The sequence below is a fragment of the Pipra filicauda genome, unplaced genomic scaffold, assembly GCF_003945595.2.
Source record: "Pipra filicauda isolate LSUMZ 115617 unplaced genomic scaffold, ASM394559v2 scaffold154_size2910363_pilon, whole genome shotgun sequence".
NCBI classification, from domain to species: Eukaryota; Metazoa; Chordata; class Aves; order Passeriformes; family Pipridae; genus Pipra; species Pipra filicauda.
Genome location: NW_024104040.1, coordinates 2,794,780 through 2,820,277, shown reverse-complemented (window position 1 = coordinate 2,820,277; position 25,498 = coordinate 2,794,780). Strand labels below are relative to the sequence as shown.

Genomic DNA, 25,498 nt, shown 5'->3' with positions numbered 1-25,498 from the left:
TGTAAAACTGTCAGTGCTGAGAAATTCAGCAAAGATGGTCTCAAAGACAATAACATCTGTACAGCTGAACAAAAGTCAGTTGTTTTTAGGAAATAGAAGGAACTGAAGAATCGTAACCCCATTAACTGGAGTTCCTTTTCAGCTTTGCAGAAGGCAAATGCAAAAATACATTGCATTTGTATTTTTAAAAATTTTAGCTGGAATTGAAAGTCTCAGTACAGGTTATTTACAAGCTGACTATTCTTGTGAGCAGCTAAGGTGTCTGACTAAAGATCAAACCGACTGAAATTTGCAGGCTTCAAGCTCTACTTCATTTTTTATACTCTAAGTGCTGCTGAACTCAGGAAATCTGAGTGACAGATCACCAGAAACCGGAGGAAAGCCAAGGAAAAGAAATAAATTCCTGTGTTTGTGCTCTTCCTAGTCTAAGCATCTGCTGTTTGCCACTAGTGAAAAGAGAAAACTGGGTAGGCATAGCAGATCATACCAAGGTTCTCTCCAGCTCATGCTAATGCAGTAACTCAAGAGCACTAAGGAGTACAATACCACAAATGTGGTAAATTTGCCAATATCTGTATCAAGCTAAATTTGAGAAATCAGCTTAGTTCATTTGTTGCTATGGGTAATCCTGCAGACACACCTAAAATGAGCTGTTAGGAAAGTTGTATACTCTCTGTTAAAACTATGAAGAATAGAAGTTACTGCTAAAGAAAGACAGATAGAAGCTTAGAAACTCAGTCAAAAACCAGATGATTGAGTTCTATTTATGCTTTCATATCATGCTGATTAGCAAACAGTATCAAGGGAATTTCTAGTAGTCTCAGTATTTTCCACTAACACATTAAGTAATGCAAGATACGTTCTGCCTTCCCTCCTCACAGCTTTTCCCCTTGGAGAATATGACAAAGTAAAGAGGCTTGGTGGTTAATATAAACAGTGTCTGAGATTTCATCCTGGCTCTCTGTAGTATAAGTGCCTTCTGCATTTGAATTGTTATTTACTTTGGGGAATTGCATTCCAAAGTTTCAGTTAAGGCATGAAAGGGCTCTGTCTCCTTCACAGAAAAAATTACTCCTTAATGCAGGGAGCTTTATTGTGCCAGAGAGCTTCAATTTCAAGCCCTGAAATGAATATAGTCAGAGCTGTGTATGTAACCAGTTATTCACTCAGATGATGAGGGCTGATTAAAGGCTAGCAGTATGTGAACAAGAGCTTAAGAAAAGCACACAAACATGCTGAGATATCAAAGAGGATCCTTCAAAAATACATACAAAGAAAGCACATGTTTTTTTAGCAATTGTCCAGAATATAAGCCAGGCCCCTTTTCTCACTTTTCCTATTTAAAAAAAGACCAATAGCAAACACACCTAAATCCTTTAATATAAATTTTATGCAACGTAACTTACCGTACTGCTAGTGAATCTGTTCATATATGCTGTGATGACACCAGACTTACTACCTGTGAACAGCTGACAACTGTCTGGCACCCAAGCACAACTTGTTACCTTGGAAATACAAAACAAAGCCAGGAAAAGTTAGAACAGAAACTATTGTAACTGCTGTTTTCATTATGCCATAGCATTTGGTCAAACTGATTCTTTATTGGTTATCCTGAGAAAAGCCATGTAAAATACCTAAGTTAAAGAAATCCAAGAGTTAAAATATAGCTGCTCTAGGTTATATTTGTTATTACTTTAGAAACCAAAGAGAGAAATCTTATTTAGCCTGGAATTCACCTCTAGTGAGCAGTGAACTAGGGCAGACTTCTAGATCTACAGCCACATCAGCCAAAAACGTTTTGGCAGAATCTCACCAATCACTGAAGTGTGATGGAGTTTATGCAATGTTCCCTAACAATCTTTTAAATAATCTTTTTCAGATGAATCCTAAACTATAGAGGAGTTCTGCTTCTAACATGAGGCATCTCTGATTTTTTTCTGTATTAGTTTTTCCTGGTACACAACTTTTTTAAATCCACAGCAAAATTCCATAGGAAGGAAAAGCTACGAAAATCAAATGCATTCAAAAGGAATCTTTACCTAGTACAGGAAAACACCCAGGAACAAGATACAGTGGAGCCATGAGGAACACATTCCAAAGGAATTCAAAAAGATTAAAGACAGTTGTGTTTGGATGCTCATCTCCAAGAAAAACAAAAGGAAGACGACCTACTGCCAAGTCAAGCCACCACTTAAACCACCAACGTTAAAACAAAGACTAAGAGACTGATTTTTTTTTTTACCTGATGGAGTTGTGAACTCTGTATAAAATTTACTGGAGGTTCACTTTGCTTGCTTTTCAGTCGTAAAATATTATCAGCATATCCCCAGCTCAGGATAGCTGACCACTGAATATCAGTACTGTGCATGCTTCTCACACCTGAAGGAAGACATATAATATTGTGTCATATATGCAACCAGACTTGACCACTTTAATAGTCAACAATAAAAATCTCAGATTCATGTTTTATCTCGAGCTAGAATATAAAAAAACCTCAAAGTTTCAAAATAAGATACTTTCTCTTAGGCTATGTAATCTGTAATGTATTATAAACAAATAGACTTTTCAGAGACTCTATAAACATTCAGTCTTCTCCAAAGACAGTTTGCAACCTGGACAATGCTTTTTTGAAGTGCTGCATATCTTGAGAGTGGAGAAAAGGATAAGAGGCTGACAGTACTTCCCAGCTAGAGAAATTATTGCTAATAACTTCAAGAAGAATGTTACTTTTGTTGACTAAATGTGAAGCCAACTGTTTTTAAAAAACCTTCACTAGTACACATTACCATAAATACAAAAGAGGTTATGAGAACCTGTTTGTACATTATCAATAGGAATCCCTCTGAGAAGTTTGTCTGAAAGCAGATCATCCTTCACCTCTGCTTTTTCACTGATAATTTTCCTCATTCTCTGCCTCTAAAAAACATGCCTTAAATTTTCCTTCCTGTTGCCACATGTGGTTTTTCATCTGTTTTTCAGTTCTTGGACTCAATCTGCTGGCAAGTTCTAAAGTTAAATCCTCATGCTTCACTCACTTTAATGGAAAATATTAACTTAATTATAGAATGCCTCTACTGTAGTATTGAAAATTACAAGTAAAATACACTCTCCAGGAAAGACACCACACACATGGAAACTGTTAATGGATTTATAAATCAATCTTTGGCACAAGCAACTAAATTCGGGAAGTTTGCTGGAAAGCAATAGTAGCATTAGATTTAATTTTTTTAATTACTCATTTCACATGTATTGTGCATATAGAGAATAAGCACAAATTCGTACCTTGTTCCTTGCTATATATCATCAATAGGCAAAACTTGCTGGACAAACCACAGATAGCTTTAGTTGGTAAAGCCTGGAGAGAGCCAAACCTTTCTCCATGCGGTTGGCTAAAGCAGACAACCGGGTCTGGAGCACTTGGGGAACCAACATATTCTCCCCACTTTAAGCCTTTTATCCATGGTAATGGACTCTAAAACAAGCACAGATAAGGTTCAAATTAAAGAATTTTCAGAAAAATATTATTTCATTAGTACTGAAGAATGATTTATATCACTTTCCCATAAGCAATCATATGGTTAGAACAGCTGAAGTATTCTAAAAATACTAGAAAGTCAAGTTCAAAGAACTGCAGTACCATCACCCAAACTCTCTACTTTAAGGGAGTACTGCTACTTCTGTAAGGGCAGAGATAGCAAGCTTGTATTCCAGGTAGTTTAGTGAAAAATACAGATTTCTCTAAATGCAAGGATTCAGCTTCTCAGTGGACTTTAGGGAAAACAAGTGTTTGAAGCAAAGAAAGTTTAATTGTCCTACAGGCAGTAAAAAAGCAGAAGATGGCAGAAAGCACAGTATGTGTTTGCCTACTATAGGTCTGCATACAGATTCCAGGATTCATCACTGAAAGTATAAAACTGGTTAAGTGAAATGCTCTCCAACACCTTTTTTCCATAACCAAAATAAACTCAGATCTTAGTTTGACACAAAATACATCACAAATGCATGAAAATAATTTTCATTTACTAATCACTTATTAATTTTGTGTATTTTTTTTACAGTACAATATAGGTAACAAGTTCTAGTTTTAGGAAGGAAACTGTAAATCAAGGGTACAACAATTACAAGCATATGAATATTAAACTATCTTGCAAATCAAAATTACATACTGGATAGATTATTTCTTTAGTGTGTTCTCTGGTTTCTCTGAAAGCAAATTGCACTAGTAATCCCATGGCAGCAGGAAGTTCTCCTTCCATGATAAGTCTGGATCCAGGTCTACTAACATGTGCTGCATGGAAAAGCTGACGAGGTGTTTGCCCATACGTTTTTATCATTGTTTCAAGGGCTCTCCTCTGAACAGGATCTTCAACAGCAGAAACATCCATCCCAAAATAGGTCTAGAGAAGGGGAAACAAAAAAGGGGAAGGGTAAGAATAAGCTTGTCAGGTTTATCTTTGGGAAAGATTTTGCAACACACACACAAATTCAGAGGCAAACTCTTTAGTTTTTTAAGACTTGGACCAGAAGCCATCCCACAATGTCTGTGCTGACTAAAGAGCCACTGAAAACAGTAACCTCATCACAGCATCTTTACTGGAAATAACTATCACTTCAAGATTTATCATGTGAGCTGCTCCTACATATATGCCATGACTAATTTCTGTCAAACTGTTTTTTTGAGACCTTTATGAATCTGTGCAAAAACAGACAGGTTCCTGTTGATAAATAAGAAATTAGAAGAGTGTTTTCTGTACCTCTTTTTAAACAGTATATAAAAAATAAAGCTCTGTTTTGGGATAGAGAGTGTAAAAGAATTTCTAATTCTCAAATTTCTAGAGAGTGGAAATCATTTCCTTCTTCTACTTTTTTTTTATGCCTCTCTAGTTGTGTACCACACACTCTTCCTCAGTCATGCTGACAAAGGCCTTGACTTTTTACTTTAAAAAACAATGAACACGCAAACTTAATATTTGAAATTTATGGTACTAAGTCAACACTTAAGCACAAAAAGAGGAAAAAAGGAAGAAAAGCATTTGAATGGTTACTTGAAAAAGCCCCCACTACTGTTTTATTAGCTTTTTATAAGCAAAACACTACTGTTTTATTAGCTTTTTCAAATACAGAACAAACACTAGAAACATGGAACACATTTGAATGCATTTAAAACGAGGACTACCTGGCCGAGCTAACCTTGTGATAGTAAGGATTAAAGCTAAAGAATATAATTCAAGACATCCATGTTACAATTAAGTAGTGAAATTCTGAAAATCTTTAAATGAAGACTTATTTGAAATTGAGTTTACTGTAGGGAAAAGGGCTCATAAGAGGGACAGAGGTGTATATGAACACAAGGGGTATATGAAGGAAAGAACACAAATAATGAGCTCAGGACAAAGGGAACTATTTTAATCATATCGAAAGCTGCAGCACCATCTGTCTAAATGAAAAGCTTTTGAATGAGATGGAAGCAGATACACACAAACACAGTAGCACCTGTATACCACTGCAAGACACTGCAAACAACTATCCAGAAAGTCTAAACCCCAGACCTGATCACTCCCCATGCCTAGCTCAAGGCAAGAAAGAGGAACACAAATTCACCAAGTCTCATAACGCTCCCTGGGATCTTATCAGTTCCACATTGAAACAGTTAAAGCCTTTTCTTATTCTTCGACATTTCATGAGAGAGGGATCTTGCTTCATGTTGCATGTTTTCCAAGCAAGTCAGACTGAACTTTCTCCCATTAAGTTACTAAGGGCAATGAACAAACACACAGCTTAACAAATACTTACTGCAGGATGAAAGACGTTAATAGCCTGAACAGAGGCCTTGCCTTTTTGCTTATAACCAAACACCAAGTCAATCCAGTGACAGATTGTCTGGGAAACATGGTCAGACTCCAAAGCCTGACGATGAATCAAGATGAATAGACGAGGATCATTACGAGCCCAGGGTGGAAGATTGACATGGTTAACTCTGTCACCATTTTGACGTACTCCAAAATCAAAACCTAAAAAGAGGGGAATGAATATTCCAACACTTTAGGTGACAGTAACTTCAGAAAGGTCTTTATAGGGTTCTATGAAAGTAAACCATTAAGCACAATGATTGCTGATCAACAAAGCAGCATCATTAACAAGTCTCTCCAAAACACATTCAAGCTGTACATACTCATTTAAATAGAAAAATCAGAAAATAGGAAACTCCCTGGCCCCGCTGACATAATTATGGAAAAACTTAGCTTAAGTCCTACATAACAGCTTTTTTAGCATACCCACAAATTTCTCCCATACATCTACTGCTTAGCATATTCAACCAAGGGATATAAATGTTCTCAGTATCAACCCATAGGCTCAATTATACAACTGTTTTGGATATACAGTTTTGTTGTCCTTTGAGTATACCTTCTCTGTTAACTAGAAAGTCGGGAAGGTAGAAAAATTCTGGTATAAGCTCCTTCACGTCAGTCATTGATTCATACGAAGAGAGTCGCCAGGTTGTATTGGTAGAGTGAAAAGTTCTGTCTGGGATGTCAAAACTTTGATCTGTAAAGAAATCCAAACTGAATTTGTTACATCGATGCTGGACACTAACAGTTGCTTATCTGCAACTTCAAGTAGTTAGCTGCTCTCCAGTTAGCTGAGAACATTCAGAATTCTTTTATCTCAATTACTATGTGTTACACATGGACTGCAAGTCAAATATAGGTCAGCTTTTTATGCTACAGAAACTAAAGTATAAATGTAAGATGTACAGTTTTATGGTCCAGCTTGATAATTTCAAGAATGGGTCTACTGTTAAAGCATACCAGATTTAATTTTATAAAACGCAGTTATTTGGAATTGAAAAACTATGCTGAATAGGGTAACGTATAGTATTCCTGGGTCATTGGAACAAGGCCCAGATGTGAAAGGCAAGTGCAAGCAAACATAACCTTACCTTGATAAGCTAAAAACATTTTAGTAAAAGGTGGCAGCCTAACTAGGAAATGAAGCACAGTTCCGCTGTTGGAATAATGAGATCCGTAGTGATATGGTTGTACAGGGGGCATTGGATCATCCTCTCGTGCTCCTTTACGGTATTCTTCTTCCAAGTACTAGAAAAATAGTAGAGAAAAGAAAAAAATCACAAACCTCCTACTTTGATAAAAAAAGCTTGCTTAAATTGTTTAGGAATAAACCATAACAATTTTACAGAAACATACATTTAAAAGTGATTTTGAATAAAATATACTTTTAAGTGTCGAAAGACATGTGGTCTCTTTTACAATCCAGTTACATATCACCCTTTAGCCAATTCAAATGACCTATTTTCCATTATTTATTACTTCTGCTTTTCCCCACTGCCCTGCCTCTTGTTTTCTAATACAGCAGAGTCATTGTATAGGCTTTTCAATACTAAATGGAAAAAACAGTATTTGCAAATAATACACTAGACTGTGGTGACAGACATAAGTTTGAAAGTCCAGTTGCAGATACTTTTATTCCTCAGCATGTTGCTTTTTCCTACAGCCTTTAAAACATTCTAAAGACAAAAAAAAAATCAAAAAGCACTACAATCATAGTAAGGCATGTTAAAATAACAGTACTTGAGGGAAAACAGCTTTCCTGTTATCAAACAGAACAAATAGCTACAAGCTCCACTGAGGTAATTTCAAATAAACAGCAGCAAGTTATCCTCCTGATCTTTAGGGATCTTTAAATATATGCATGGTCATATGTGTAAGGTATTAAATTCCTCAGCAGTATCACATGGAAAGACTAAATTCATTAATGACTGCAGTTACAGGAATAAACACAACTTCCAAGTATGTTATAAAACGATTTCCAGGAAATGCTTCCTGGAAAATATACTGGAAATAAGAAATCTGTAGACATGAAATCCTAGATTTGTAGTTTCTTTTTCCGCCATCAATATAGGTTAAAACAACTAAAGCCACCATACACAGGACAAAGGCAAGAGCAAAAGTTATGCAAATTACCTTGTAAGTATCCACATAACGATCCTCTTTTTCTTTAGACTGCACAGCTATTGGTTTGACCAGATTTCTGCAACAGAAGTAGTACTGATATCTTGTAATTTTTATAACAATATCGATTCACACCATTTAATAGTGCATTATTAAGAATAACACCTTTAATATCATGAAAAGGATTAGGAAACTTAATAACACTTTCCAAGACAGCACAGAAAATAAAAAAGCCACTTTTATTTAGTGCTAAAGACAAACTCAGATCCACAGCACACTAACAGGCAAGAAAATGCCAATTGCCTCTGTTAACCCAGAAGCATCCTATAAAGACAAAGACTTAGTGCACACAAATGTTAATCAACTTAACAAAAATTTATTAGGGTGGGACAATTCGCTCAGATCCATTCACAATGAAGACTATGATTTTGTAATCAAAAGTACCTGGCCAAGTAATTTACAAGATTATTTCCTTTTCTATTTAATTTTTGCTAGTTGGCCTGGAAGTCTTAAATCATATGAATTTAAACATACAGCCTTTATTTAAATCTGTGGACTATACATATCCTATTAAGACAGTGTAAGTCCAATACATTGCATTTGAATCTACACACCCATTTTATTTCAATATCCAAGGTGAAACAGCCACTTACTGTAAAAAGCCCAAGTTGTTACGGATGAGGCTTGTCCCTGAATAGTTCCATTCATGTATGTGTGCAGTTTAGTACAATGAAGTTAAAAAGCTATACAGGATGATCAGTTCAAGTATTTGGAAATAAACAATTCCAAACATTTCACATTACCTATATACTGATGGATCATTTAGGTCCAGTGTTTCATTGGTGTAGTCAGAAAGTATAAAAGGAAATACTGGATATTGCATGAGATCATTGAAGGAACGGCCCGCATGTTTGTTTAAATGAGTCAGATATTCAAAGTTAGTAATCTGTCCTGTGCACCACAGGTGGGTCAAAGCAGTAATGTTTCCATATTCCAAAAGGTTAGGCAAATTGTTAGTTAAGATGTTGTGGTACACATCATCACGGACCTAGAAGAAAATACCATCAATTTAATCATACAATTTAAAAAGCCTCAAATTACTAAGATTTCATCAGTTTCTCTGATTTTATAGATTCCCTCATATCTATTGTAATGGAATAATGTTTAGTATTACTAAGATTCTTTAATGTCTTAATATACCAGAGATGTGTTTTACAACATGCCTGTGATTATCTAGAAGTCTAGCTAAGCCAAGTTCTTTCAAAGGTATTATGCAGAATTTAGTTAGTCCATGCAACAGGTCTCCTTAAAAACTAATGCATGAATATACATGTTACAAAGACACAGTAAACCCTTTGATATATTACTATGCATTGGTGCCACATTACCTTTGTATTATCAAAAGCCAAAAGTAAAGTTCTGCCATTTGTAAGAAATATTTCCACAGCATTATCTCTTAACTGCCACCAGCGCTTATGAACTTCCTTAATTTCCTCATACGTCCAAGAAAATGATGCTGGTTCAGTTTCTCCGTGAAAACTCTGTAGAATTTGCAATTAAAAAATTATTTTAAATAGCAGATTTTCCTAACAAGAAACCCTTCAGTGCAGTCAGTCTATAACCATACAGCAGATCATAAAGCAAACTGTCATTTTTCTGCGATGCTTTAAAACAATGTTGCGATTTTGCTCATCTACTTTCCTCATCCTCCACTCTCCTCAAGGCAGTGGGTAGAACATCATGCATGCTCCTCAGCTGTTCCAGTTCCCTATCTAACACTAGCAAGTAATGCCATATTTTTACTGGCACTTAAGCTAAGATATTGGACAGCCAGAGCAAGCATAGCTTTATCATGAATCCCAATTCTGACAGTTTTGTGAAAGACAAAGCAGCAAAACAGCTGGTAGCTTCTTAAACCACAGGACCTGTGTGTTTAGGAGATGCAAGGAGGAGGTCTGTAAAAACAGATTAAAGCTTTCAGTAGTATATCCCATATCTCAATTATTTTTAAATATCTGTTGGATGTACAAGTAATTTAAACATACAAGTCTTTGTATATCAGAAGGATTAGGTCAGCTCCAGTTTCCTCCATGAAACAATACTCTTGTATTGATTAAAGGAGAAGTTAGAACATGCTATAAAACATAACATTAAAGAATCAGATGCTGTGAAGCACTTTCTAGTGCTCCAGCTTCCACTGAGGTGAGTTACCTCAGGTGCAGATCAAAGCAAACTCTGTGCACTTATGCTGATGAACTCAGAGCAATGGACTGTAAGGTGCAGAAGCCTCCCCACATCACCTCTTCATCATTCCCTCCTAGATCCAGGCCCACATCTTTCCTGTTTTCTCCTATCACCACTGATTCCAGCCAGGGGAAAAGAAGCAACACTGAAACCAAACTAATCAGTTTGGTTTGTCCAGAGATCTCTAACTCTAGTACTCCAGAAATCTCAGAGGCAGTAGACAAAAGCTCCATGTGGTTCTAGTTTGGAAAAACTAAAGCTGGACAACGGGCTCTAACACTTACCGAATTTTCAATTGTGTCTGAAGCATTATCTTCAACAAAATACATGCCACATTTTCCTGTAGCAAAAAATAGTTGCACAAAGGTACATGATATTACTATTAGTATAATGCATCTTAGGGTTATATAAACAGTATCCAGCAGTTAAGAATACTAAGAATAGTACCTGGGCAAGACAGTACTTGACAGAAATATAATTGTCTTTCAGCAAGTGGCCTGCAATCTTAAAAATTAACAGCAGTCCAAACAGCACTCATGCAAACAGTAGAGAAGAAAAGCAAAATTGATCTATAAAGTATATAATCTGTAAGAAGTCAGGCAACAACTCATTTACTTAAAAATATTAGCCAGCTTTATATATACAACAGAATCTTACACCAAAAATGTATTTATGAAGACTGAAAATTCTACTTACCTAACAACAGTTCACCAGCGGTCTCTCTAGAAGGTGCTACGCTTATACATCTTCGATTAACTCTGAAATATTTCGAAGTACATTATTGCTTAGGGATTTATGCACCTTTCACCACACACCTAAAACTAACAAGCCTCAAAGGCTGCAGCTGAAGAAAAACTGTTCAACACCGTGACTCTAATGGTTCAAATCCCAAAGAGGGAAAGAAAACAGAACTTCAGCTTTCTAGACTTGGACACTAGTAAATTTGGACTTATTTCTTTGTGTGCTCTCTGCAGTTCTTTTAGGCTGTAGCTGTGCCTGTAACAGGTGGCAAATTGACACAACTGCAGAGCTGAGTAACACAATGGTAAAAGCAAGAGAGGATGAAAACACAGTTTGCTTTTGAACACTAATGGAAAGACCTACCAGATCTTAGATACGGAAGGCAGGCAGTGCTACTAAGCGACAAATAAGTTAAGATATGCCACCAGGTTATCTCACAAAAGGACCATCTGCATATCACACTAGTTGGTATTTGGTAGCTCCAGTCTTTTGCTTTTTAGTATAGCAGAAAGCCTACTATTTTTGACATCTCATTTCTCACCTAATTTTTTTTAATAATTATTTAGACAAAAAAGTGACAACTATTACATTGGATTGGCAGAAGGCAGGAAAAGGAGGTAAGTGTTATCCAAACCTTACCTTATATGCTCACTTGCAGCTTTGTCCTTTACAGTAGAGGAGTGAGAAGAATGTGTTTTGTCTTCAAATAGGTAAGACAATGGAGTTTTTATCACACCTATAAAGAAATCACAAATAAGGCACTAAAAGTCATTACGATTCAGATATGCTCCTAGAAGGTGTTATAATTACCTTCCTGTTTCTGCCTGTCTGGGAGAAGGTACTTGTTTGGAATAGTTAGGTAGCATCTCTGCAAGCGGCGCCTCTCTCTGTTTGGGCCTTCTGTTGGATCCAGTTGCCAAGAAGTTGGGTAATAGACTGGGTCATACCAGAGTGCTCTGTGAAAAAAAGTGTTAAGAGTTTGACAGCAGAGGCAGCATACATGCTTATTCATTCTGTTCTTTAACTAGTAGAAATGCAAAAGTTGCACAGTAGTACACTGGGCAATTATTTCTGGAAAAAGTATCAAAAGACTCAATTTAGTTTATTTTCATGAGCTATTCCACTGACTGACTTCTTACAAGCTACTACTGTAAGCCTGTTCTTGAAGCTATAAATTCTGACAAAAACAGCAATACAATGCATCCAACACTATAAACATGACATAATACTAGTTCTGCAATGATGAAAATACCAGTTTGTTTTTTTGTTAAAATTTAGCATCTTTTTTCACTAATCCACGTAGAACAAGAGTATCTAGATGCTAGTGTGAAGAACATTAGCAAAAAACTACTTTTCTACTCCATCTACGTAATGCAAGACATGAAAACTTTAGGACACTCTTCATTGCATCAGACACAGCAAAATATATCTGACAAAACAGCCTGTCTAAATGGCATAGAAATACTACTTGGCTACTCAGCTGCTCACCATAAAATCAAGTATTTTACAAGTTTTTAACCGTCAAATAATTAGCAAAAGTAATTCTAATTTTAATATCACCTACATTTCACATGCCTTTAAGTAGAATGAGAAGCACACGTCAGTCATTGAGTCTCTCTTTTTCACTGAGATGAGGAAACTTACCGATCATGGGTAAGCTGCTGAACAAGTTCCTGCCAATGTCTGCTGGCACTTAGCTCTGCCTTATACATCCCCCTGATGTGCTGGATTACTTTCTTCCTTTCCATTCCTTGTGACAGAGACACAGCTTGTGTGATGTCTCCAGCTATTTTAGAAATGTCTTTAGATTTTGTATCTAGACGTTGAAAGAGACTGAGGAACAGTTGTATTTTAAAATGTGAAATAGACACACTGAAAAAGCAAGGCAAAACACTAAAATGCCTTATAAAATACAATCAGCTTGGCAGTTATTATCCATAGTTCTTGTTACATCAGAGGCAGAGCAACTTAGCCTATGTAATGAGATGCATGAACACTTTCTGCTTCTTAGCCATCAAAAAACCTCTGACTTGTGGCCTAAAACAAGACAAGCCAGTCAGAAGATCAATGACTATATATTAGCATGCTTTACTAATTCATGTATACTCATTACAATAAAAATCTGGAGTAAGGACAGTAATTTACAACTGATTAAATCTCCTAAGTCATTCGACACGAAGTCTTAACACTTGTCTGCATGGAGTTGACTGAGCTGACCTTTACAGCTACTACAGTTGCCTACATTAAAGCACATTGTGTGTGCATCTCAAATCTGATTTTTATGGCATAGCCTGAAATGTAAATTAATAGAAAGAACCCTTAGATCTACCACAAGATACTGAAATTTACATTACACCAAGTAGCAGCAGTCTACATAGCTCACAAAAGTATTCAAATAGTCTGCTGAATTTCATATTTTATTCATTGAAGATTGGGATCAGTTGTAGGGACATTTAATTGCACAGACTATGGTAACAGCAGAGGTGATTGGACAGATACAACAGCCATAAAATTAAGGGTGAAATGCCAAAGTTGTAACAAACCAATTTGGTATTCTGAGGTTCACACAATATCATTTATTATACAACCTATCTTAAGCTCTGCCAGGAGAGGTTTAGGTTAGATATTAGGAAGGAACTCTTTACAGAGGGGCTAATCAGGCACTGGAATGGGCTGCCCAGGGAAGTGGTGGATTCTCTGTCACTGGAGGTTTTAAAGATGAGACTGGATGTGGCACTTAGTGCCATGGTCTAGCAACCAAAGTGGTGTTGGATCAAGGGTTGGACTTGATCTCAGAGGTCCCTTCCAACTCAGCTGATTCTATGATTCTACGAAAATGTATATACCTATATATAACAGTAAAATTAAAAATCTGAAAGCCAGTGTTGTTGCTAATTTGAAAAAAACATCGATAATAATCATACAGGCAACTTTGCAATGGGAAGTGCCGAACAGAGAACATCTGAGGGAGTTTTTGCAGCCCCTTTAAGAAGGTACTTACTTCTGCTGATTATTAGCCATTGTCTTCTCCCAAGCAGCTTTGTTTACACCTTCTTCCATCTCATATTTCTTCTGATCCTGAATGGAAGTTTCATACATTACTTTCTTTTTTTCAGATGGATGAAATAAGGAAGGAGAGACTAAAGGATATGCCAATTCAAAAAAAGGAAGACTGACAAAACTGTTTAGCTGATATCTTCACAGCATTTAAAACCAGCAAAGCTTCATTTCAGTTACTGCCACTTTATTATATCTAAATATAATTTTTCTTTTTGCAAGAAATCATAAAAATTCTTGACAATGAGAGATACTAGTAGCTTATTATGAACTCCCATCTTTGCCTGGGTTAAGTAATATGTTTAATCAAGAAGCTTGTGTGCTTACTGTGAAGTGTTGACTATATGTGATAGAAATATTTAGAACCCAAAGAGAATTCCCAAAAGCATAAGCCATGCACCAAAGAAAACCACTGTCTGCAGTTAAACTCTGACCCCATATAACAGACAATTGTCTTAAATATACCCAGTTTTTAAAGCAAAATTTTTATTCACAAACCTCTTTCAAAGCTTTTAATAAATCTGGTTTTGGTCGTGGGCTCAGGGGAATGCATTTATAGCCACAACTTTTCAATGTATTCATGAAGTCTACCACTGCTCTTTGTTGTTCTTTGGTCATTCCATCGCTGTGATTGTGCATTAACTCATATAAATAGAGCACTAATTTAGGCCCATGCTAGAAGATGAAAAGAAGGGAAGAGGGGAATATAGATATATGGTCACTCATTTTCACAATACAACACTGAGCAGTTTTTTTTTCTTCCACTTTTATTCCCTTTTGTAGTCAGACTGCACAGATTTCTTCTACTAATTATTCTCTAATTCAAAGAAAATCGCTGCTTTAATGGTTAGAGACAAACCTTTATAAAACTAGAAAAACACGCTGAATTTAATCTTCACATGATAAAACTTCCCCCAGCATCTTGTCACTTTTCAAACGGCTTGCAGGAAAGCCAAGTTTCTTTTCCCAGTACTCAGCTCCTGCAGTCTTGTCTATACTTCAAGAAATATGTGCCAGAGACTTCTAATTTTGCCTGCCAAGAATGCTACACTTCATTTGATTAATCAAATTAGACCTGACAGATAATGAAGTTAAACAGACCCAGGCCATAAATGCATTCAACAAGACACTCCTCCACAGAAGTCCCTGCTAGTACATCAGCTCTTCCTGATGAAACTGTTAATTTATTTGAATAATGTATATGTGATCAGAAACATGTAAGTGCCATAGGCTAATCCAATAAATACTTTCTCTCCTTAGTATATAGGGACTCAAACTGTGGCATATATTAAATAATTTATTTCATTCTTGCACTCCTTAAGATCTCAAATAGCAACATTCATACCCAATTTCTGACCATGGCTCTAAGAAATGCATTCTTTCAAGCTTGCACTGACAGAGTACAATCAAAAAAGTTTTTTTTTTTGATAGGGACAGTCTATTCAGCTATTTGACATAAGAACAAGGAATATACAATTCCACTTTCAGAATAAATGCTAAGTAAGAAAAGATAGAGTACTGCTTTGTTTGAGGACTGACTGCTTCGGAAAATCTAGTTGCAATCAATTCTTACAAGTATCAGGAAGTCTGCAGTTAAAGAGTTCCAAGGCAAGAATAATTCCTTCCTTAATCTGCTTTTTTAGGGTAGTACCTTAACTTCTAGCTTCCTCAGTAAAATCCTTCATGTTAAAACTAGTACCTTCACGTTAAAACTAGTACCGCCTTTGTTTCTGCACTGCACGGGAGATGCAGTGTCAACTACAGAGTCAACAAACACAGACTTAATCCTATCTTGCCTCTTACAAAACTGCCTATCCTCAGGATAATACAGCAATTGCAGAAGTATACAAACACATTTCATACAACATAATTGTCATTACACTAAACATTGCTAAAACAGCAATGAACAATTTTAGCCACATACAGTTTTAAATTTCAACAAAAAACTTAACATAGGTTTTAGAGACTTCTTTCAAACATCTTGAGCTTACTTGCAAAGTTGGGCTAAGACAGTCACGCAAAATCTCTTGATGGTTTACTTCAGGTACCATCTCCAAAGCCTGCTTTCTCTCTTGCAGTGGCCTTCCTGGAGACAAGCTGTGCACAAGAAGTCTCCCAAGTTGTGTACGGAATGTGTCCTTACATGACAACAGAATTCTCTTCCACTGCTGTTTTGGTGTGGTCATTCTGCTGGTGCCCTACGTAAAAGGGACAACTTTTTAATATTACCGGGTTAGGGTTTGCTTTTACCAAGTTTTTGACATAACTAAAATGAAACTTATTTTGGTAGATAGATCTTTGTCTCTATGTGCCAATATTAGGAATGCAACTCCTAGCTAAACTGGATATTTAGTCAGAGGGACTATACAACAATCCAGAAAGTGAAAATTGTGATGTAAAGGATTTAAAAATCAAAGGGTTTTTTTAACTGCTTGTTTTAATGAACAGCCCTTCTACATTTATCCCTAGTTTCTCAATGAATTACCTCAAATGATTAGAATTCATGCATTGGACTGAGGTGCTTGTGCTCACAAAAAGAAATCTGACATCTTTGAAAAGTACTACAAGCATGGCACAATGGAAAGATAACACACCTATCAAACCTAATTTTCCTGAACTAGAAAGAAACTTAGGTAGAACTACTTTTATAAAGGCAACCTAAGAGAAATAAAGAGGCAAGAAAGAGTAAGTTAAGTTTTCCAAAAAACTCACTTCATATTACCCAAGCAGAACTTGATCACTTTGGAAAGGTTGACAAGCTAACACCTGTATGCTAGAAAACTCACAGCCCTTTGGCAAGAACTGAAAGAAAAAAAAGCTCTCCTTCCCAGCTCTAAAACATACTATGGACACAAATTGCTCAGAGAAGTTCTCCACCATCTGTGGATGCACAGCAGATCTTGTTTTAGAGGCTCCAGCAAATTTAAATGTTGAGGTTTACGAGACCAAGCAAATTTATAGAGTACACAGAAGTCCATTTAAATTTTGTATATTTGTTCAATACAAAAAATTTTGCTAAATGTAAAGCTCAGAACAGATCCACTTATTACTTTACAACTGCAGAATAACTAGGAAGCTGAAGAGGGTTTTCAATGTCACAGTTGAATGGAGAGGCAGTAAGAAGAACATTTTGGACAGAATACATTACACATGAAGAGTTCCTAATAAATGAACCTCATGAAATATGCTTTACTGTGGACAACTTACAATGGATACTTTGACTCCTTCCACCAACATTTTGACCATTTCTTTAAGAAAAGGGTTTATTCTGCTAGGCAGTTCTTGTTGGCTTTCCTCTTCAGGAACTTCCAGCTGGGATGCTGAACGTCTGCCTTGACTCGTGTTTTCTGTTATGCCCAGTACATCAAGGCATTCTTCGGTAGATGCTTGAAATTTAAGAGGTACATATTGATCAGTACCATCTAAAGTAAGGCAATCCTATGATCCTTTAGTTGGCATTAAATCAAATACTGCCTTTACTGCTGCTATATTTACCATTCTTACTCTCTCTTGCTTCTGCAGAATTTGAACTAGCTCTCAAAGTTATCATGTCTTGCTAAAAAATACAGCCATTTCATAGAAACATGCAAACTGATGTGTTTTGAGAGAGCAGATGCTCCCTTTGGCAGTTAAATCTTCAGGTAATAATTGAGGCAGTTAACACATGAAAGGACTAATGTAGAAATAAAACAACTTGTTCAGTTCATTCAGATAGAAACATTATCCAGATTGTCAGTTACATAATACTGAGAGACAAATCACAGAGAATGATGCTTTGTGGCTAAATCCATAAAATTTGTGCCAATAATATGACTGTCCTCTCTAACACTTCAGCAAGAATCCATTTTTATATATCGCACTACATTGGCTCTGTGAAAACAGAAACAACCCAAAAAGAAATCCTACCTAAATAAATGAGCCTGTTAACAGCCAGAACAGTCAGCCTCTGTAACCTTTGTGCAAACTCAGGCTCAGTGGCTTGGATAGGATTTTCTTGGCTCATTCTCCGCTGCATCATCATGTTGAATTCCTCACTTGCTAGTGAGCGCATTTTCATCAGCAGAGCATCAGACTGAGCAAGCGAAAACTTCCTTGAGCCTTGAAGGAGAGAAGCATGAACAGAATTCTACTGAAAATGTACAAAAACTCAATCACTCAGCAATTGCTTTCATCCAAAGAGTTCACATCATTTAAGGAATCAAAACATTTGAAATACATTAATATTAAAGGCTACATAAGTGTCATTGGGTGCCTCTCTTGGTTTTAGTTTTCAAAGCTATTTAAAAATATATACAATTCGAGTGATACCATGAAATGAGATAGTCTCAAGATCAGTTTTATTGTACAACTTCCATATTTTTGTGTAAAACAGATTCAAAAACATTACTTTTATTCCTCTTTTTACTGTATAACTACGATGAAGAATTAAAAATTAGTGATAAAACAAAATATTGCATATTGGGAAGCACAATTGACGAGTCAGATATATCAACAACTTAAACACATTTTGTACCATATCCATTGCCACTAATAGAAGTATAATTTTTAGCTAAGAGTATTTCTTAATTTTGTTGAAATGAACTGGCAGGCCTTGACTGTACTTCCTTCTTTTGAAATAACTATTTCTATTTATCTTTAGTGTCTTACCAGATTCACTAATATAAAAATACTTTCACTATCTTTACCAGGTTGATAGAGAGGGCTTTCAAAAGCTGACAATTAAGAGAAGCATTCCCATAGTGAACAGGAGATAAGCATTTGCCAGGTTTTTAAATTATATCTTCTATGAAGTCTTTAATGTAGCTTCATTTATATGGAACATACAAAACTCAATTTCCAGCCAGAAGACTACAAAACCTTTACAGAATGACTGACAAGCTATCAAATACAGAGAAAGTATTACTGCTACAGCTAGAACCGCACAAAGGTTTTACAAACACAGCCACAGTGGCATTTCCAACTGTAAATTTAGAGTGGCAGGTATTTATTTCAGGATGGTCACTACCTAGAAGTTGGGGAACAAAGCAGTCCCCACATCACAGCTATGTTAGTTACATGGACTAGCTTAATTTTAGCATTACCTTACTGTGAGGTTGGTCATTAAAACCACCAGGAATTACTTGAAAAACATCTTTACTAAGCAACTCGTGAATGTAAGAGAATCCCAAAAGAAGGTAATATCATCATGAACTAATGAATCATCAACTAATCAACTAATCATCAACTAATACAAAAGAAAGTACAAGAATGCTACACTTCTGCTACTCACCTGCAATACCTTTACGCTTTTGAAACATTGTACGATGTGGTGCAGAAGGTGATGGGGCTGAACTGGCCTGCTCCTGAGCATCTTGGTTTGCTGTGGTTTTTATTAATTCAATGGCTGCTTGAAGAACTCTTAACTGCAGAACAACTGCCATATCTATAAAGAGGAGCATACAAAGCATACATGACATGCTTTACACATCCTTCAACTATTTTTACCACATGTTTAACAAGTAAAAGAACACAAAAAGTGTCAAGAGCTGTAATACTCTTGATTTCACAGAAGTCACCTCACTATTCCACAGATACAGACACTACACAATTGAGTTCTCATGGAAAAGCCATTGAATTTGATTACTCCAAAACAAGCTAAGTGAAACTGTACAGAACATTTCCATTTAAATACCCACACACATCAAACTTTTGCAATTACTGTTTTTTCAGATTAGCAGGATACACAGTTCTTTATCACAATGCAGGCTCCTGAAGAAAACTATTACTTTGAGAACCACTTAGAAGAGAAAGAAGATCCATCACCAGAAAACTCCCCCTTTTCCCTCAGCAGAAATAGGAATTTAAACAAAAGTCAGTGGGGAAGTAGTCCCATGATCCCAAAAACAAGAAGATAACTTACTTTGCATCCTTGCATTTTTACTATTTTGAAGATGACCCAGCAGCACCATGAGGTCTTCAATAACACGAAAATATTGAGAACCTGAGGAGCTGCAGGCATGAATTGCAACTGCTACCAGCAGCTGTTGTATATCACATGCAAGTAACTTGTAGTCATTCAAGGGAATGCTGCAAACAAAGTTTTAGTTACCAGAAACATGACAATTCTAGTAGATTGTAACTTATAACATGACCCATTGCTATTCCCCTTGCTACTTCCACCAACCATACCTATTAGTATGTTGTACTAACATAAAAATGTTACTACTAAAGCATTATAATCTAAGATATTTCTTTAGTGTTAACTTTGGCAGATTGGATGCCTGCAAATTTGAGACATTCTAACAAGAGTGTAACACAGTTTTATTGGAAAAGCAATGGCGTATTATCAGATTTCTAAGTAAAGAACAAATCTAAAATTCTGTATTTTTCAAAAAGTATATCAGTATATAATTTTGCAACCATGTTGAACTAAAACTATATCAGGTGAAAAGGAAGCTTTCCCATTTCTTCAGGATACTAGCTAATGAAATAAAATAAAAAAATCTCTCTGCATAACCTTTCTTAAAGTACAGAATCTTTGTAACTAATAAAGTAATTTAAGTTACTCAAAATCTCAAATATTAAATCACAGGCAGTACAGTAGAGACTTTTCTGCAGTTTTAATATTGGCTATAGATACAGCAGAATGCTACTATCTCCTGTTTGGTTTTATTAAGAAAAGCATCCAAAGTGCAGACAGTGGGACAAACTTGCATCTTAAAATGTCATTTCACTTGACAGTTTAAGATACGGAAAGAACATTCTATATTCTGTTGTTTGAAGTGGATATCTAAACATTAACTTACAGGTATAATTAAAGCTGAAAACCTCAAACCCTTGTTTGGTACGTTCTCAGACAATTTTAGCAAGTAGAACAAATTGAAGACAGTAATTTCATGCTAGTCTTAAGGTTGTGCCTAGACTATTTGATAGGAATGGATACAATACTCACTTTGTCTCCAGTCCATTGAGAGCAGCCAGTGTATTACACAACACATAGAGCAAACCATTATCAAGCAGAAGGTCTGCAACTTTTGAGCAGGAATTTATGATTTGCAGCAGAAGACAGAAGCAGTTATGCAGCAAAACATTATCATAGAGAGAATTCTCTATAAGACCCAGAACAGGAATGACACACCATTTTTGAAAGAGTCCAACATTCTTGACATCTTCCAGATCAAATCTATTAACAGAAATATAGTGAGTGACATCCTTAAAATACCAATCTGATAAATGCAACTAATATATGCAACTGGAATACCACTCTATGCCGGTATTTTGGCAAAGGTGTAGATGGTAATTTCCTACATTTAACTGCCATAACAATGTCTGTCTACTAAAGAAAATAAGAACAAAATAAACACCTTGAAGAGCTACAAAGAAATGATGTGCCTAAAAAGTATATCTGAAGTTTTGACTAACTACCAACTGTCTACAATATAGATTTCATGAAAATAACAGGGATTTTAATCAGTGTAGAAAAATGATGCATCACTTTTCCAATAACGAGTATTACAACTGGCACAGAATTACCAAGAAAATAAATACAGCTTGTCATCAGTATAATAATATACTGACTGACAGCAGGTTTGATATCCTGTATCCATTACTGTTGAAGTTTAATTAAGTTTGGCACCTTCTAGCTTATTACAGTTGTATAATTAAAAGCAGTGGTTCTGACCTTGTCTTACTTGTGGACTAAGAAATTGCATTACTATTATAAGGTTATCAGCCCACCACACAACTATTATGCACAATCCTAAAAACCTGAGACATTAGAACTATCTTTCCAGCCTCATAATAAATCCTGAAAAAGTAACAGTTCTCTGCTTTGGGACAAGTTAAGGAGCGATATTTAAATCTTGCAGCTAAACAAGAATAATTTTTGAGGAGTGAAGATCAAGTCAAGAGGGAGAAGTAATTTAGCTACAAATCCTGCAGAGGCAGCAATCGAGAAGGAGCTTTTCGTAAGATTTTTGCACTGATTATACTTACACATGTGCTCCCTGTACCATCATTAAGTGGTCAGACTAATTCTAAAAAAATATCATTTACTTATATAATGGTCTCCTTAAAGGTAATTTCCTTTCCTGTCAATATGAGGTGGCTTTTTAGTTCATGGAAGTGGTGTATCTCTGGGATTTTCCCTAAAAGAAACAGGGATTTAAATTCAGGGCCAAGCCAAGGAAGCAGCTGTGGCATCAAGCTTTTTGCTTTACCACCTTCCAAAATCTAATAGCAGAAGTCTCGTGACTACTACTCAAAACTTTTAAGGATATAAATCAGTTTCATGTAGGATCAGAAACAACAGGGAGAGTTAAATTGGTTACAGGACATTTGAAGCGCTAAGGCCTCTGAGGCACTCAGAAAGTCTGAGTGTTTACAAGATCCCATCTAACAGCATTCATCAGATGAAGTTGCTTGCAGTTTAAGGGCCATACAATAGTCCGAAGAATTTTAATACATTTAAGTGTTAAAGCTACAAGCAAAACATTTCAAAACTGTTTTGAAGGAACTTCTTTTATGGTTGCTGACCAGCAAAGTGCACTGCTTGTAGTTCACATATTGCTACAGGATGTAAAAACACAGCATTACTTACTCTTCATCCAAGCCAACAGAGCGGCCAAAAAGCATTTCCAAAAAGCACTCTACAACTTCCTGAGTCCCCTGATGAAGATAGAGCTGGTTGGCTAGCAAGGAGAAGCCACGGTTCTTTAAGAATTTCTCCTTCTGCTCCCTCCTTGCTCTGTTGAAATATGCATCCAACAACTAAAAATAAATGCATAATTATGGTGTAAGATTTAAACATTTAATATAACTGTCCTGAAAGTTAATTTGTTGTCTGTGATTTGAACAGTTACAATCCTTGTTACAATCAACATCTTATATTTTTGATCTGAAGACTCTTAGGTTTTTAGTTAAGTTTGAGGGAGATGAAATCACACACATAACAGTTAGCAGATGCATACATAAATACACTCAAACTTTTTATATTTGTTAAATCTTGCACTTTGGTGTGCATGCATGACTTTTTTGTTCTTAATAAAGCCTTATAATCTTACTCTTTTTCAAATTAAAATACAAATCAACTCAAAGTTCTACATAATGTCATCATACAGGAACACTGTCCTTCTCAATATTACAAAAATCTCTGAAAAGATTTTGAAGCCTCAGGTCCATTTTCAGTCAGCTATGTAAGAAGTAAAAACTTAGCTTGCACTTTAATTTAATGGAGTGCATCATGTGTTTTGTGTTGAAGAGACGGTCACTGACTTTCTGCATTGTTCCTTCCATTTATATTGTTAATGCTCTCAGGGCCTCTGTCTTACATTATAGACTATATCTATTCAAAGATTCTACATTTGCGTTTGCTTTTTTGTTTTTTTTTTTAAATCTATGGGGTAGAAACATATCTTAAAACTCAGAAGTAAACATAGAAAACTGAAGAAAGCTGAATAAAAATATTAACAAAACTTCATATTTCCAAATGTTAACTATGCAAGTTGACATCTTTTCAGCAGAAAACATTTTATATGGGCCTACTTTAATGACTCCTTGTTGTATGAGAGGAGATGGGTGGTTCACCAGAACTATAAGATAATCAGGTTGGATAAGTTTGTCCATCACATCTTCTAGCATGATATCTGGTAGGATTAGGAGCACTCCACGCAAGAGATCATATAATCCACAACAGATAAGCACAAGATAGTCTTCTGTACACCTGAAAACAGAGGAATATGTTTTACCACTGATTATTGTCTACAGCAGAAAAGATTAAAACAATGCATAATTGCTAGCAATTCTTGGGGGACAGGAGGAAGAAGAAATTTGGAAGAGAAATCATTTCTGCAATACTCCTACTACCAATCTTCATTAACACTTATTTTTAGATGGCAGATGGCAAAAAGGATAATCTGACCAGAACTACTTGCTTGAGTTTTTGTGAGGTACCATAAAAAGTTCCCACTTCTATTGTACATAGCAAAAATACTGATTTTTAAAATTTGCTATGTAAATAATGCAAAAATTGAAACAACACAACATTCTGTGGGCTAAAAGCTTAATAAATTTGTGTATGACAGTGTATGAAAAAATTCCCTTAATTTTTAGGATTCAGATTTTTATAGAGTAGTAACCAAGAGCAAGAACAGTGAAATTAAAGCTCATATACTGTGCAACTCTTAATTTATTATTTTATGTGCTCACCTGTCATCAGGGCTTTCAGATGGTTTTGGGGTATTCTCATTAGCTGAAGAAAAAGCAAGACTGTCCCAGTCTTCAGGAAGTACATTCTTGTCAGCAAAGCTTGGCCAGCGAGCAATGGCTGATGATGCTCCAAGAACAGAAAATGCTAAGCCCAACCCTGCAAAATTACTCTGGCCCTTCTGAAATGAAGGCAGTCCTCTTAGATTGTCTGGACGACGTAGCAATGGCTCAGCTGCACCACCACCACCACCTTCACTGCATTTCAGGTCTGCATCTGCTTCTTTACTCTCAAATGCATTTTCAGATAACTCTACTTCTTTTGCAATATCTTCAAATGTTTCAGCAGATGTTAGCTCTGAGTCACAAACTGTTTTTGCAGACTCACAACTGCTAAGAAGCTCTTCCTGTACTCTCCTTATGGTTTCAGAACTTTCTACAAAACCAGTTCTATCCTGAAGATCAATGTAGTCATGCTCCCCAATAAGCAGCAGGTCATCAGTGCTCTTTCCCATTCTTTCAGTTAGTTGTTTTCGGTGAACTTGAGGTGAGGAAGTAGGCGATGCTGGTAAGCTTTTAGAAAGCCTTCCAGGTGCCTGAGAGCTTATTTTCTGCTGAACACTAGCCTTGGAAGTGTTCCCTAGAAAAATAAGGATATCTTTAGCATTCCTTTCACATTAGAAACAAACTTTTCTCTCAATATTAGACTCCTCATACATTTAGAACTGTGGTGACCTAAGTTAGTTTTATTTGCAAAACTGACAACACCTGACATAGCTCAGATTTGGTAAATCAAGTAAACTACTATGGAGCCATATATTTAGCAAGTCACAAATCTGAAAGAAGCATAAAACGCAAAATAATTTTTGACAATATATTAGGTTTTACGGATTTAAATCATGATCCTCTCAACTAACTCTCAGCAGGAATTTGTATAGAATCACTGAGAATGGAGGTTGTCTAGACCAGACTCCTTGCTCAAAGCAGGGTCAAATAGAACAAGTTGTTCTATTTGGAGCTTTGTGTAAGAGGTCCAATCTACCAACATGTTTCAGTGGACATTGAAATACTATTCTCCAACCCATTTGCACTAAGGTTTTACATATACTTCAAGTTTACAACTAATAACTGCATATTTTATTTAATAATGCTTCCTTTTAAGTGCACATTTTGACCTGAAACGGTCAAACTTTCAGAGCACACTACACATGTCTTTCATTACTAAGTTTTAAGAGGGAAAGCAGACTGTATACCAGACTGGTAGAAGCAGTTTTCTGTTATTCTAGGAAAAGGAGACTTTGCTT

At 36.0% G+C, this 25,498-nt stretch overlaps 1 protein-coding gene across 4 annotated transcripts in view; it reads right to left on the bottom strand.

Moving 5' to 3' along the window:
* Positions 1–25,498, bottom strand: part of LYST (lysosomal trafficking regulator) — an 89,135-nt gene that overhangs the window by 7,507 nt on the left and 56,130 nt on the right. For all 4 annotated transcript variants that reach the window (XM_039379082.1, XM_027750466.2, XM_027750467.2 and 1 more), the window contains 26 exons: positions 24,198–24,834; positions 23,535–23,712; positions 22,591–22,760; positions 20,944–21,174; positions 19,912–20,078; positions 19,282–19,434; positions 17,919–18,110; positions 17,220–17,398; positions 16,004–16,210; positions 14,511–14,687; positions 13,957–14,033; positions 12,600–12,788; positions 11,766–11,911; positions 11,595–11,691; positions 10,911–10,972; positions 10,499–10,554; positions 9,359–9,511; positions 8,774–9,018; positions 7,983–8,049; positions 6,941–7,097; positions 6,406–6,546; positions 5,794–6,011; positions 4,167–4,397; positions 3,283–3,472; positions 2,243–2,379; positions 1,407–1,505 (listed from right to left, as the gene is read on the bottom strand). In XM_039379082.1, coding sequence (XP_039235016.1) covers positions 1,407–1,505; positions 2,243–2,379; positions 3,283–3,472; positions 4,167–4,397; positions 5,794–6,011; positions 6,406–6,546; positions 6,941–7,097; positions 7,983–8,049; positions 8,774–9,018; positions 9,359–9,511; positions 10,499–10,554; positions 10,911–10,972; positions 11,595–11,691; positions 11,766–11,911; positions 12,600–12,788; positions 13,957–14,033; positions 14,511–14,687; positions 16,004–16,210; positions 17,220–17,398; positions 17,919–18,110; positions 19,282–19,434; positions 19,912–20,078; positions 20,944–21,174; positions 22,591–22,760; positions 23,535–23,712; positions 24,198–24,834 — 4,556 coding nt within the window. The remainder of the gene's footprint in view (positions 1–1,406; positions 1,506–2,242; positions 2,380–3,282; positions 3,473–4,166; positions 4,398–5,793; positions 6,012–6,405; positions 6,547–6,940; positions 7,098–7,982; positions 8,050–8,773; positions 9,019–9,358; positions 9,512–10,498; positions 10,555–10,910; positions 10,973–11,594; positions 11,692–11,765; positions 11,912–12,599; positions 12,789–13,956; positions 14,034–14,510; positions 14,688–16,003; positions 16,211–17,219; positions 17,399–17,918; positions 18,111–19,281; positions 19,435–19,911; positions 20,079–20,943; positions 21,175–22,590; positions 22,761–23,534; positions 23,713–24,197; positions 24,835–25,498) is intronic.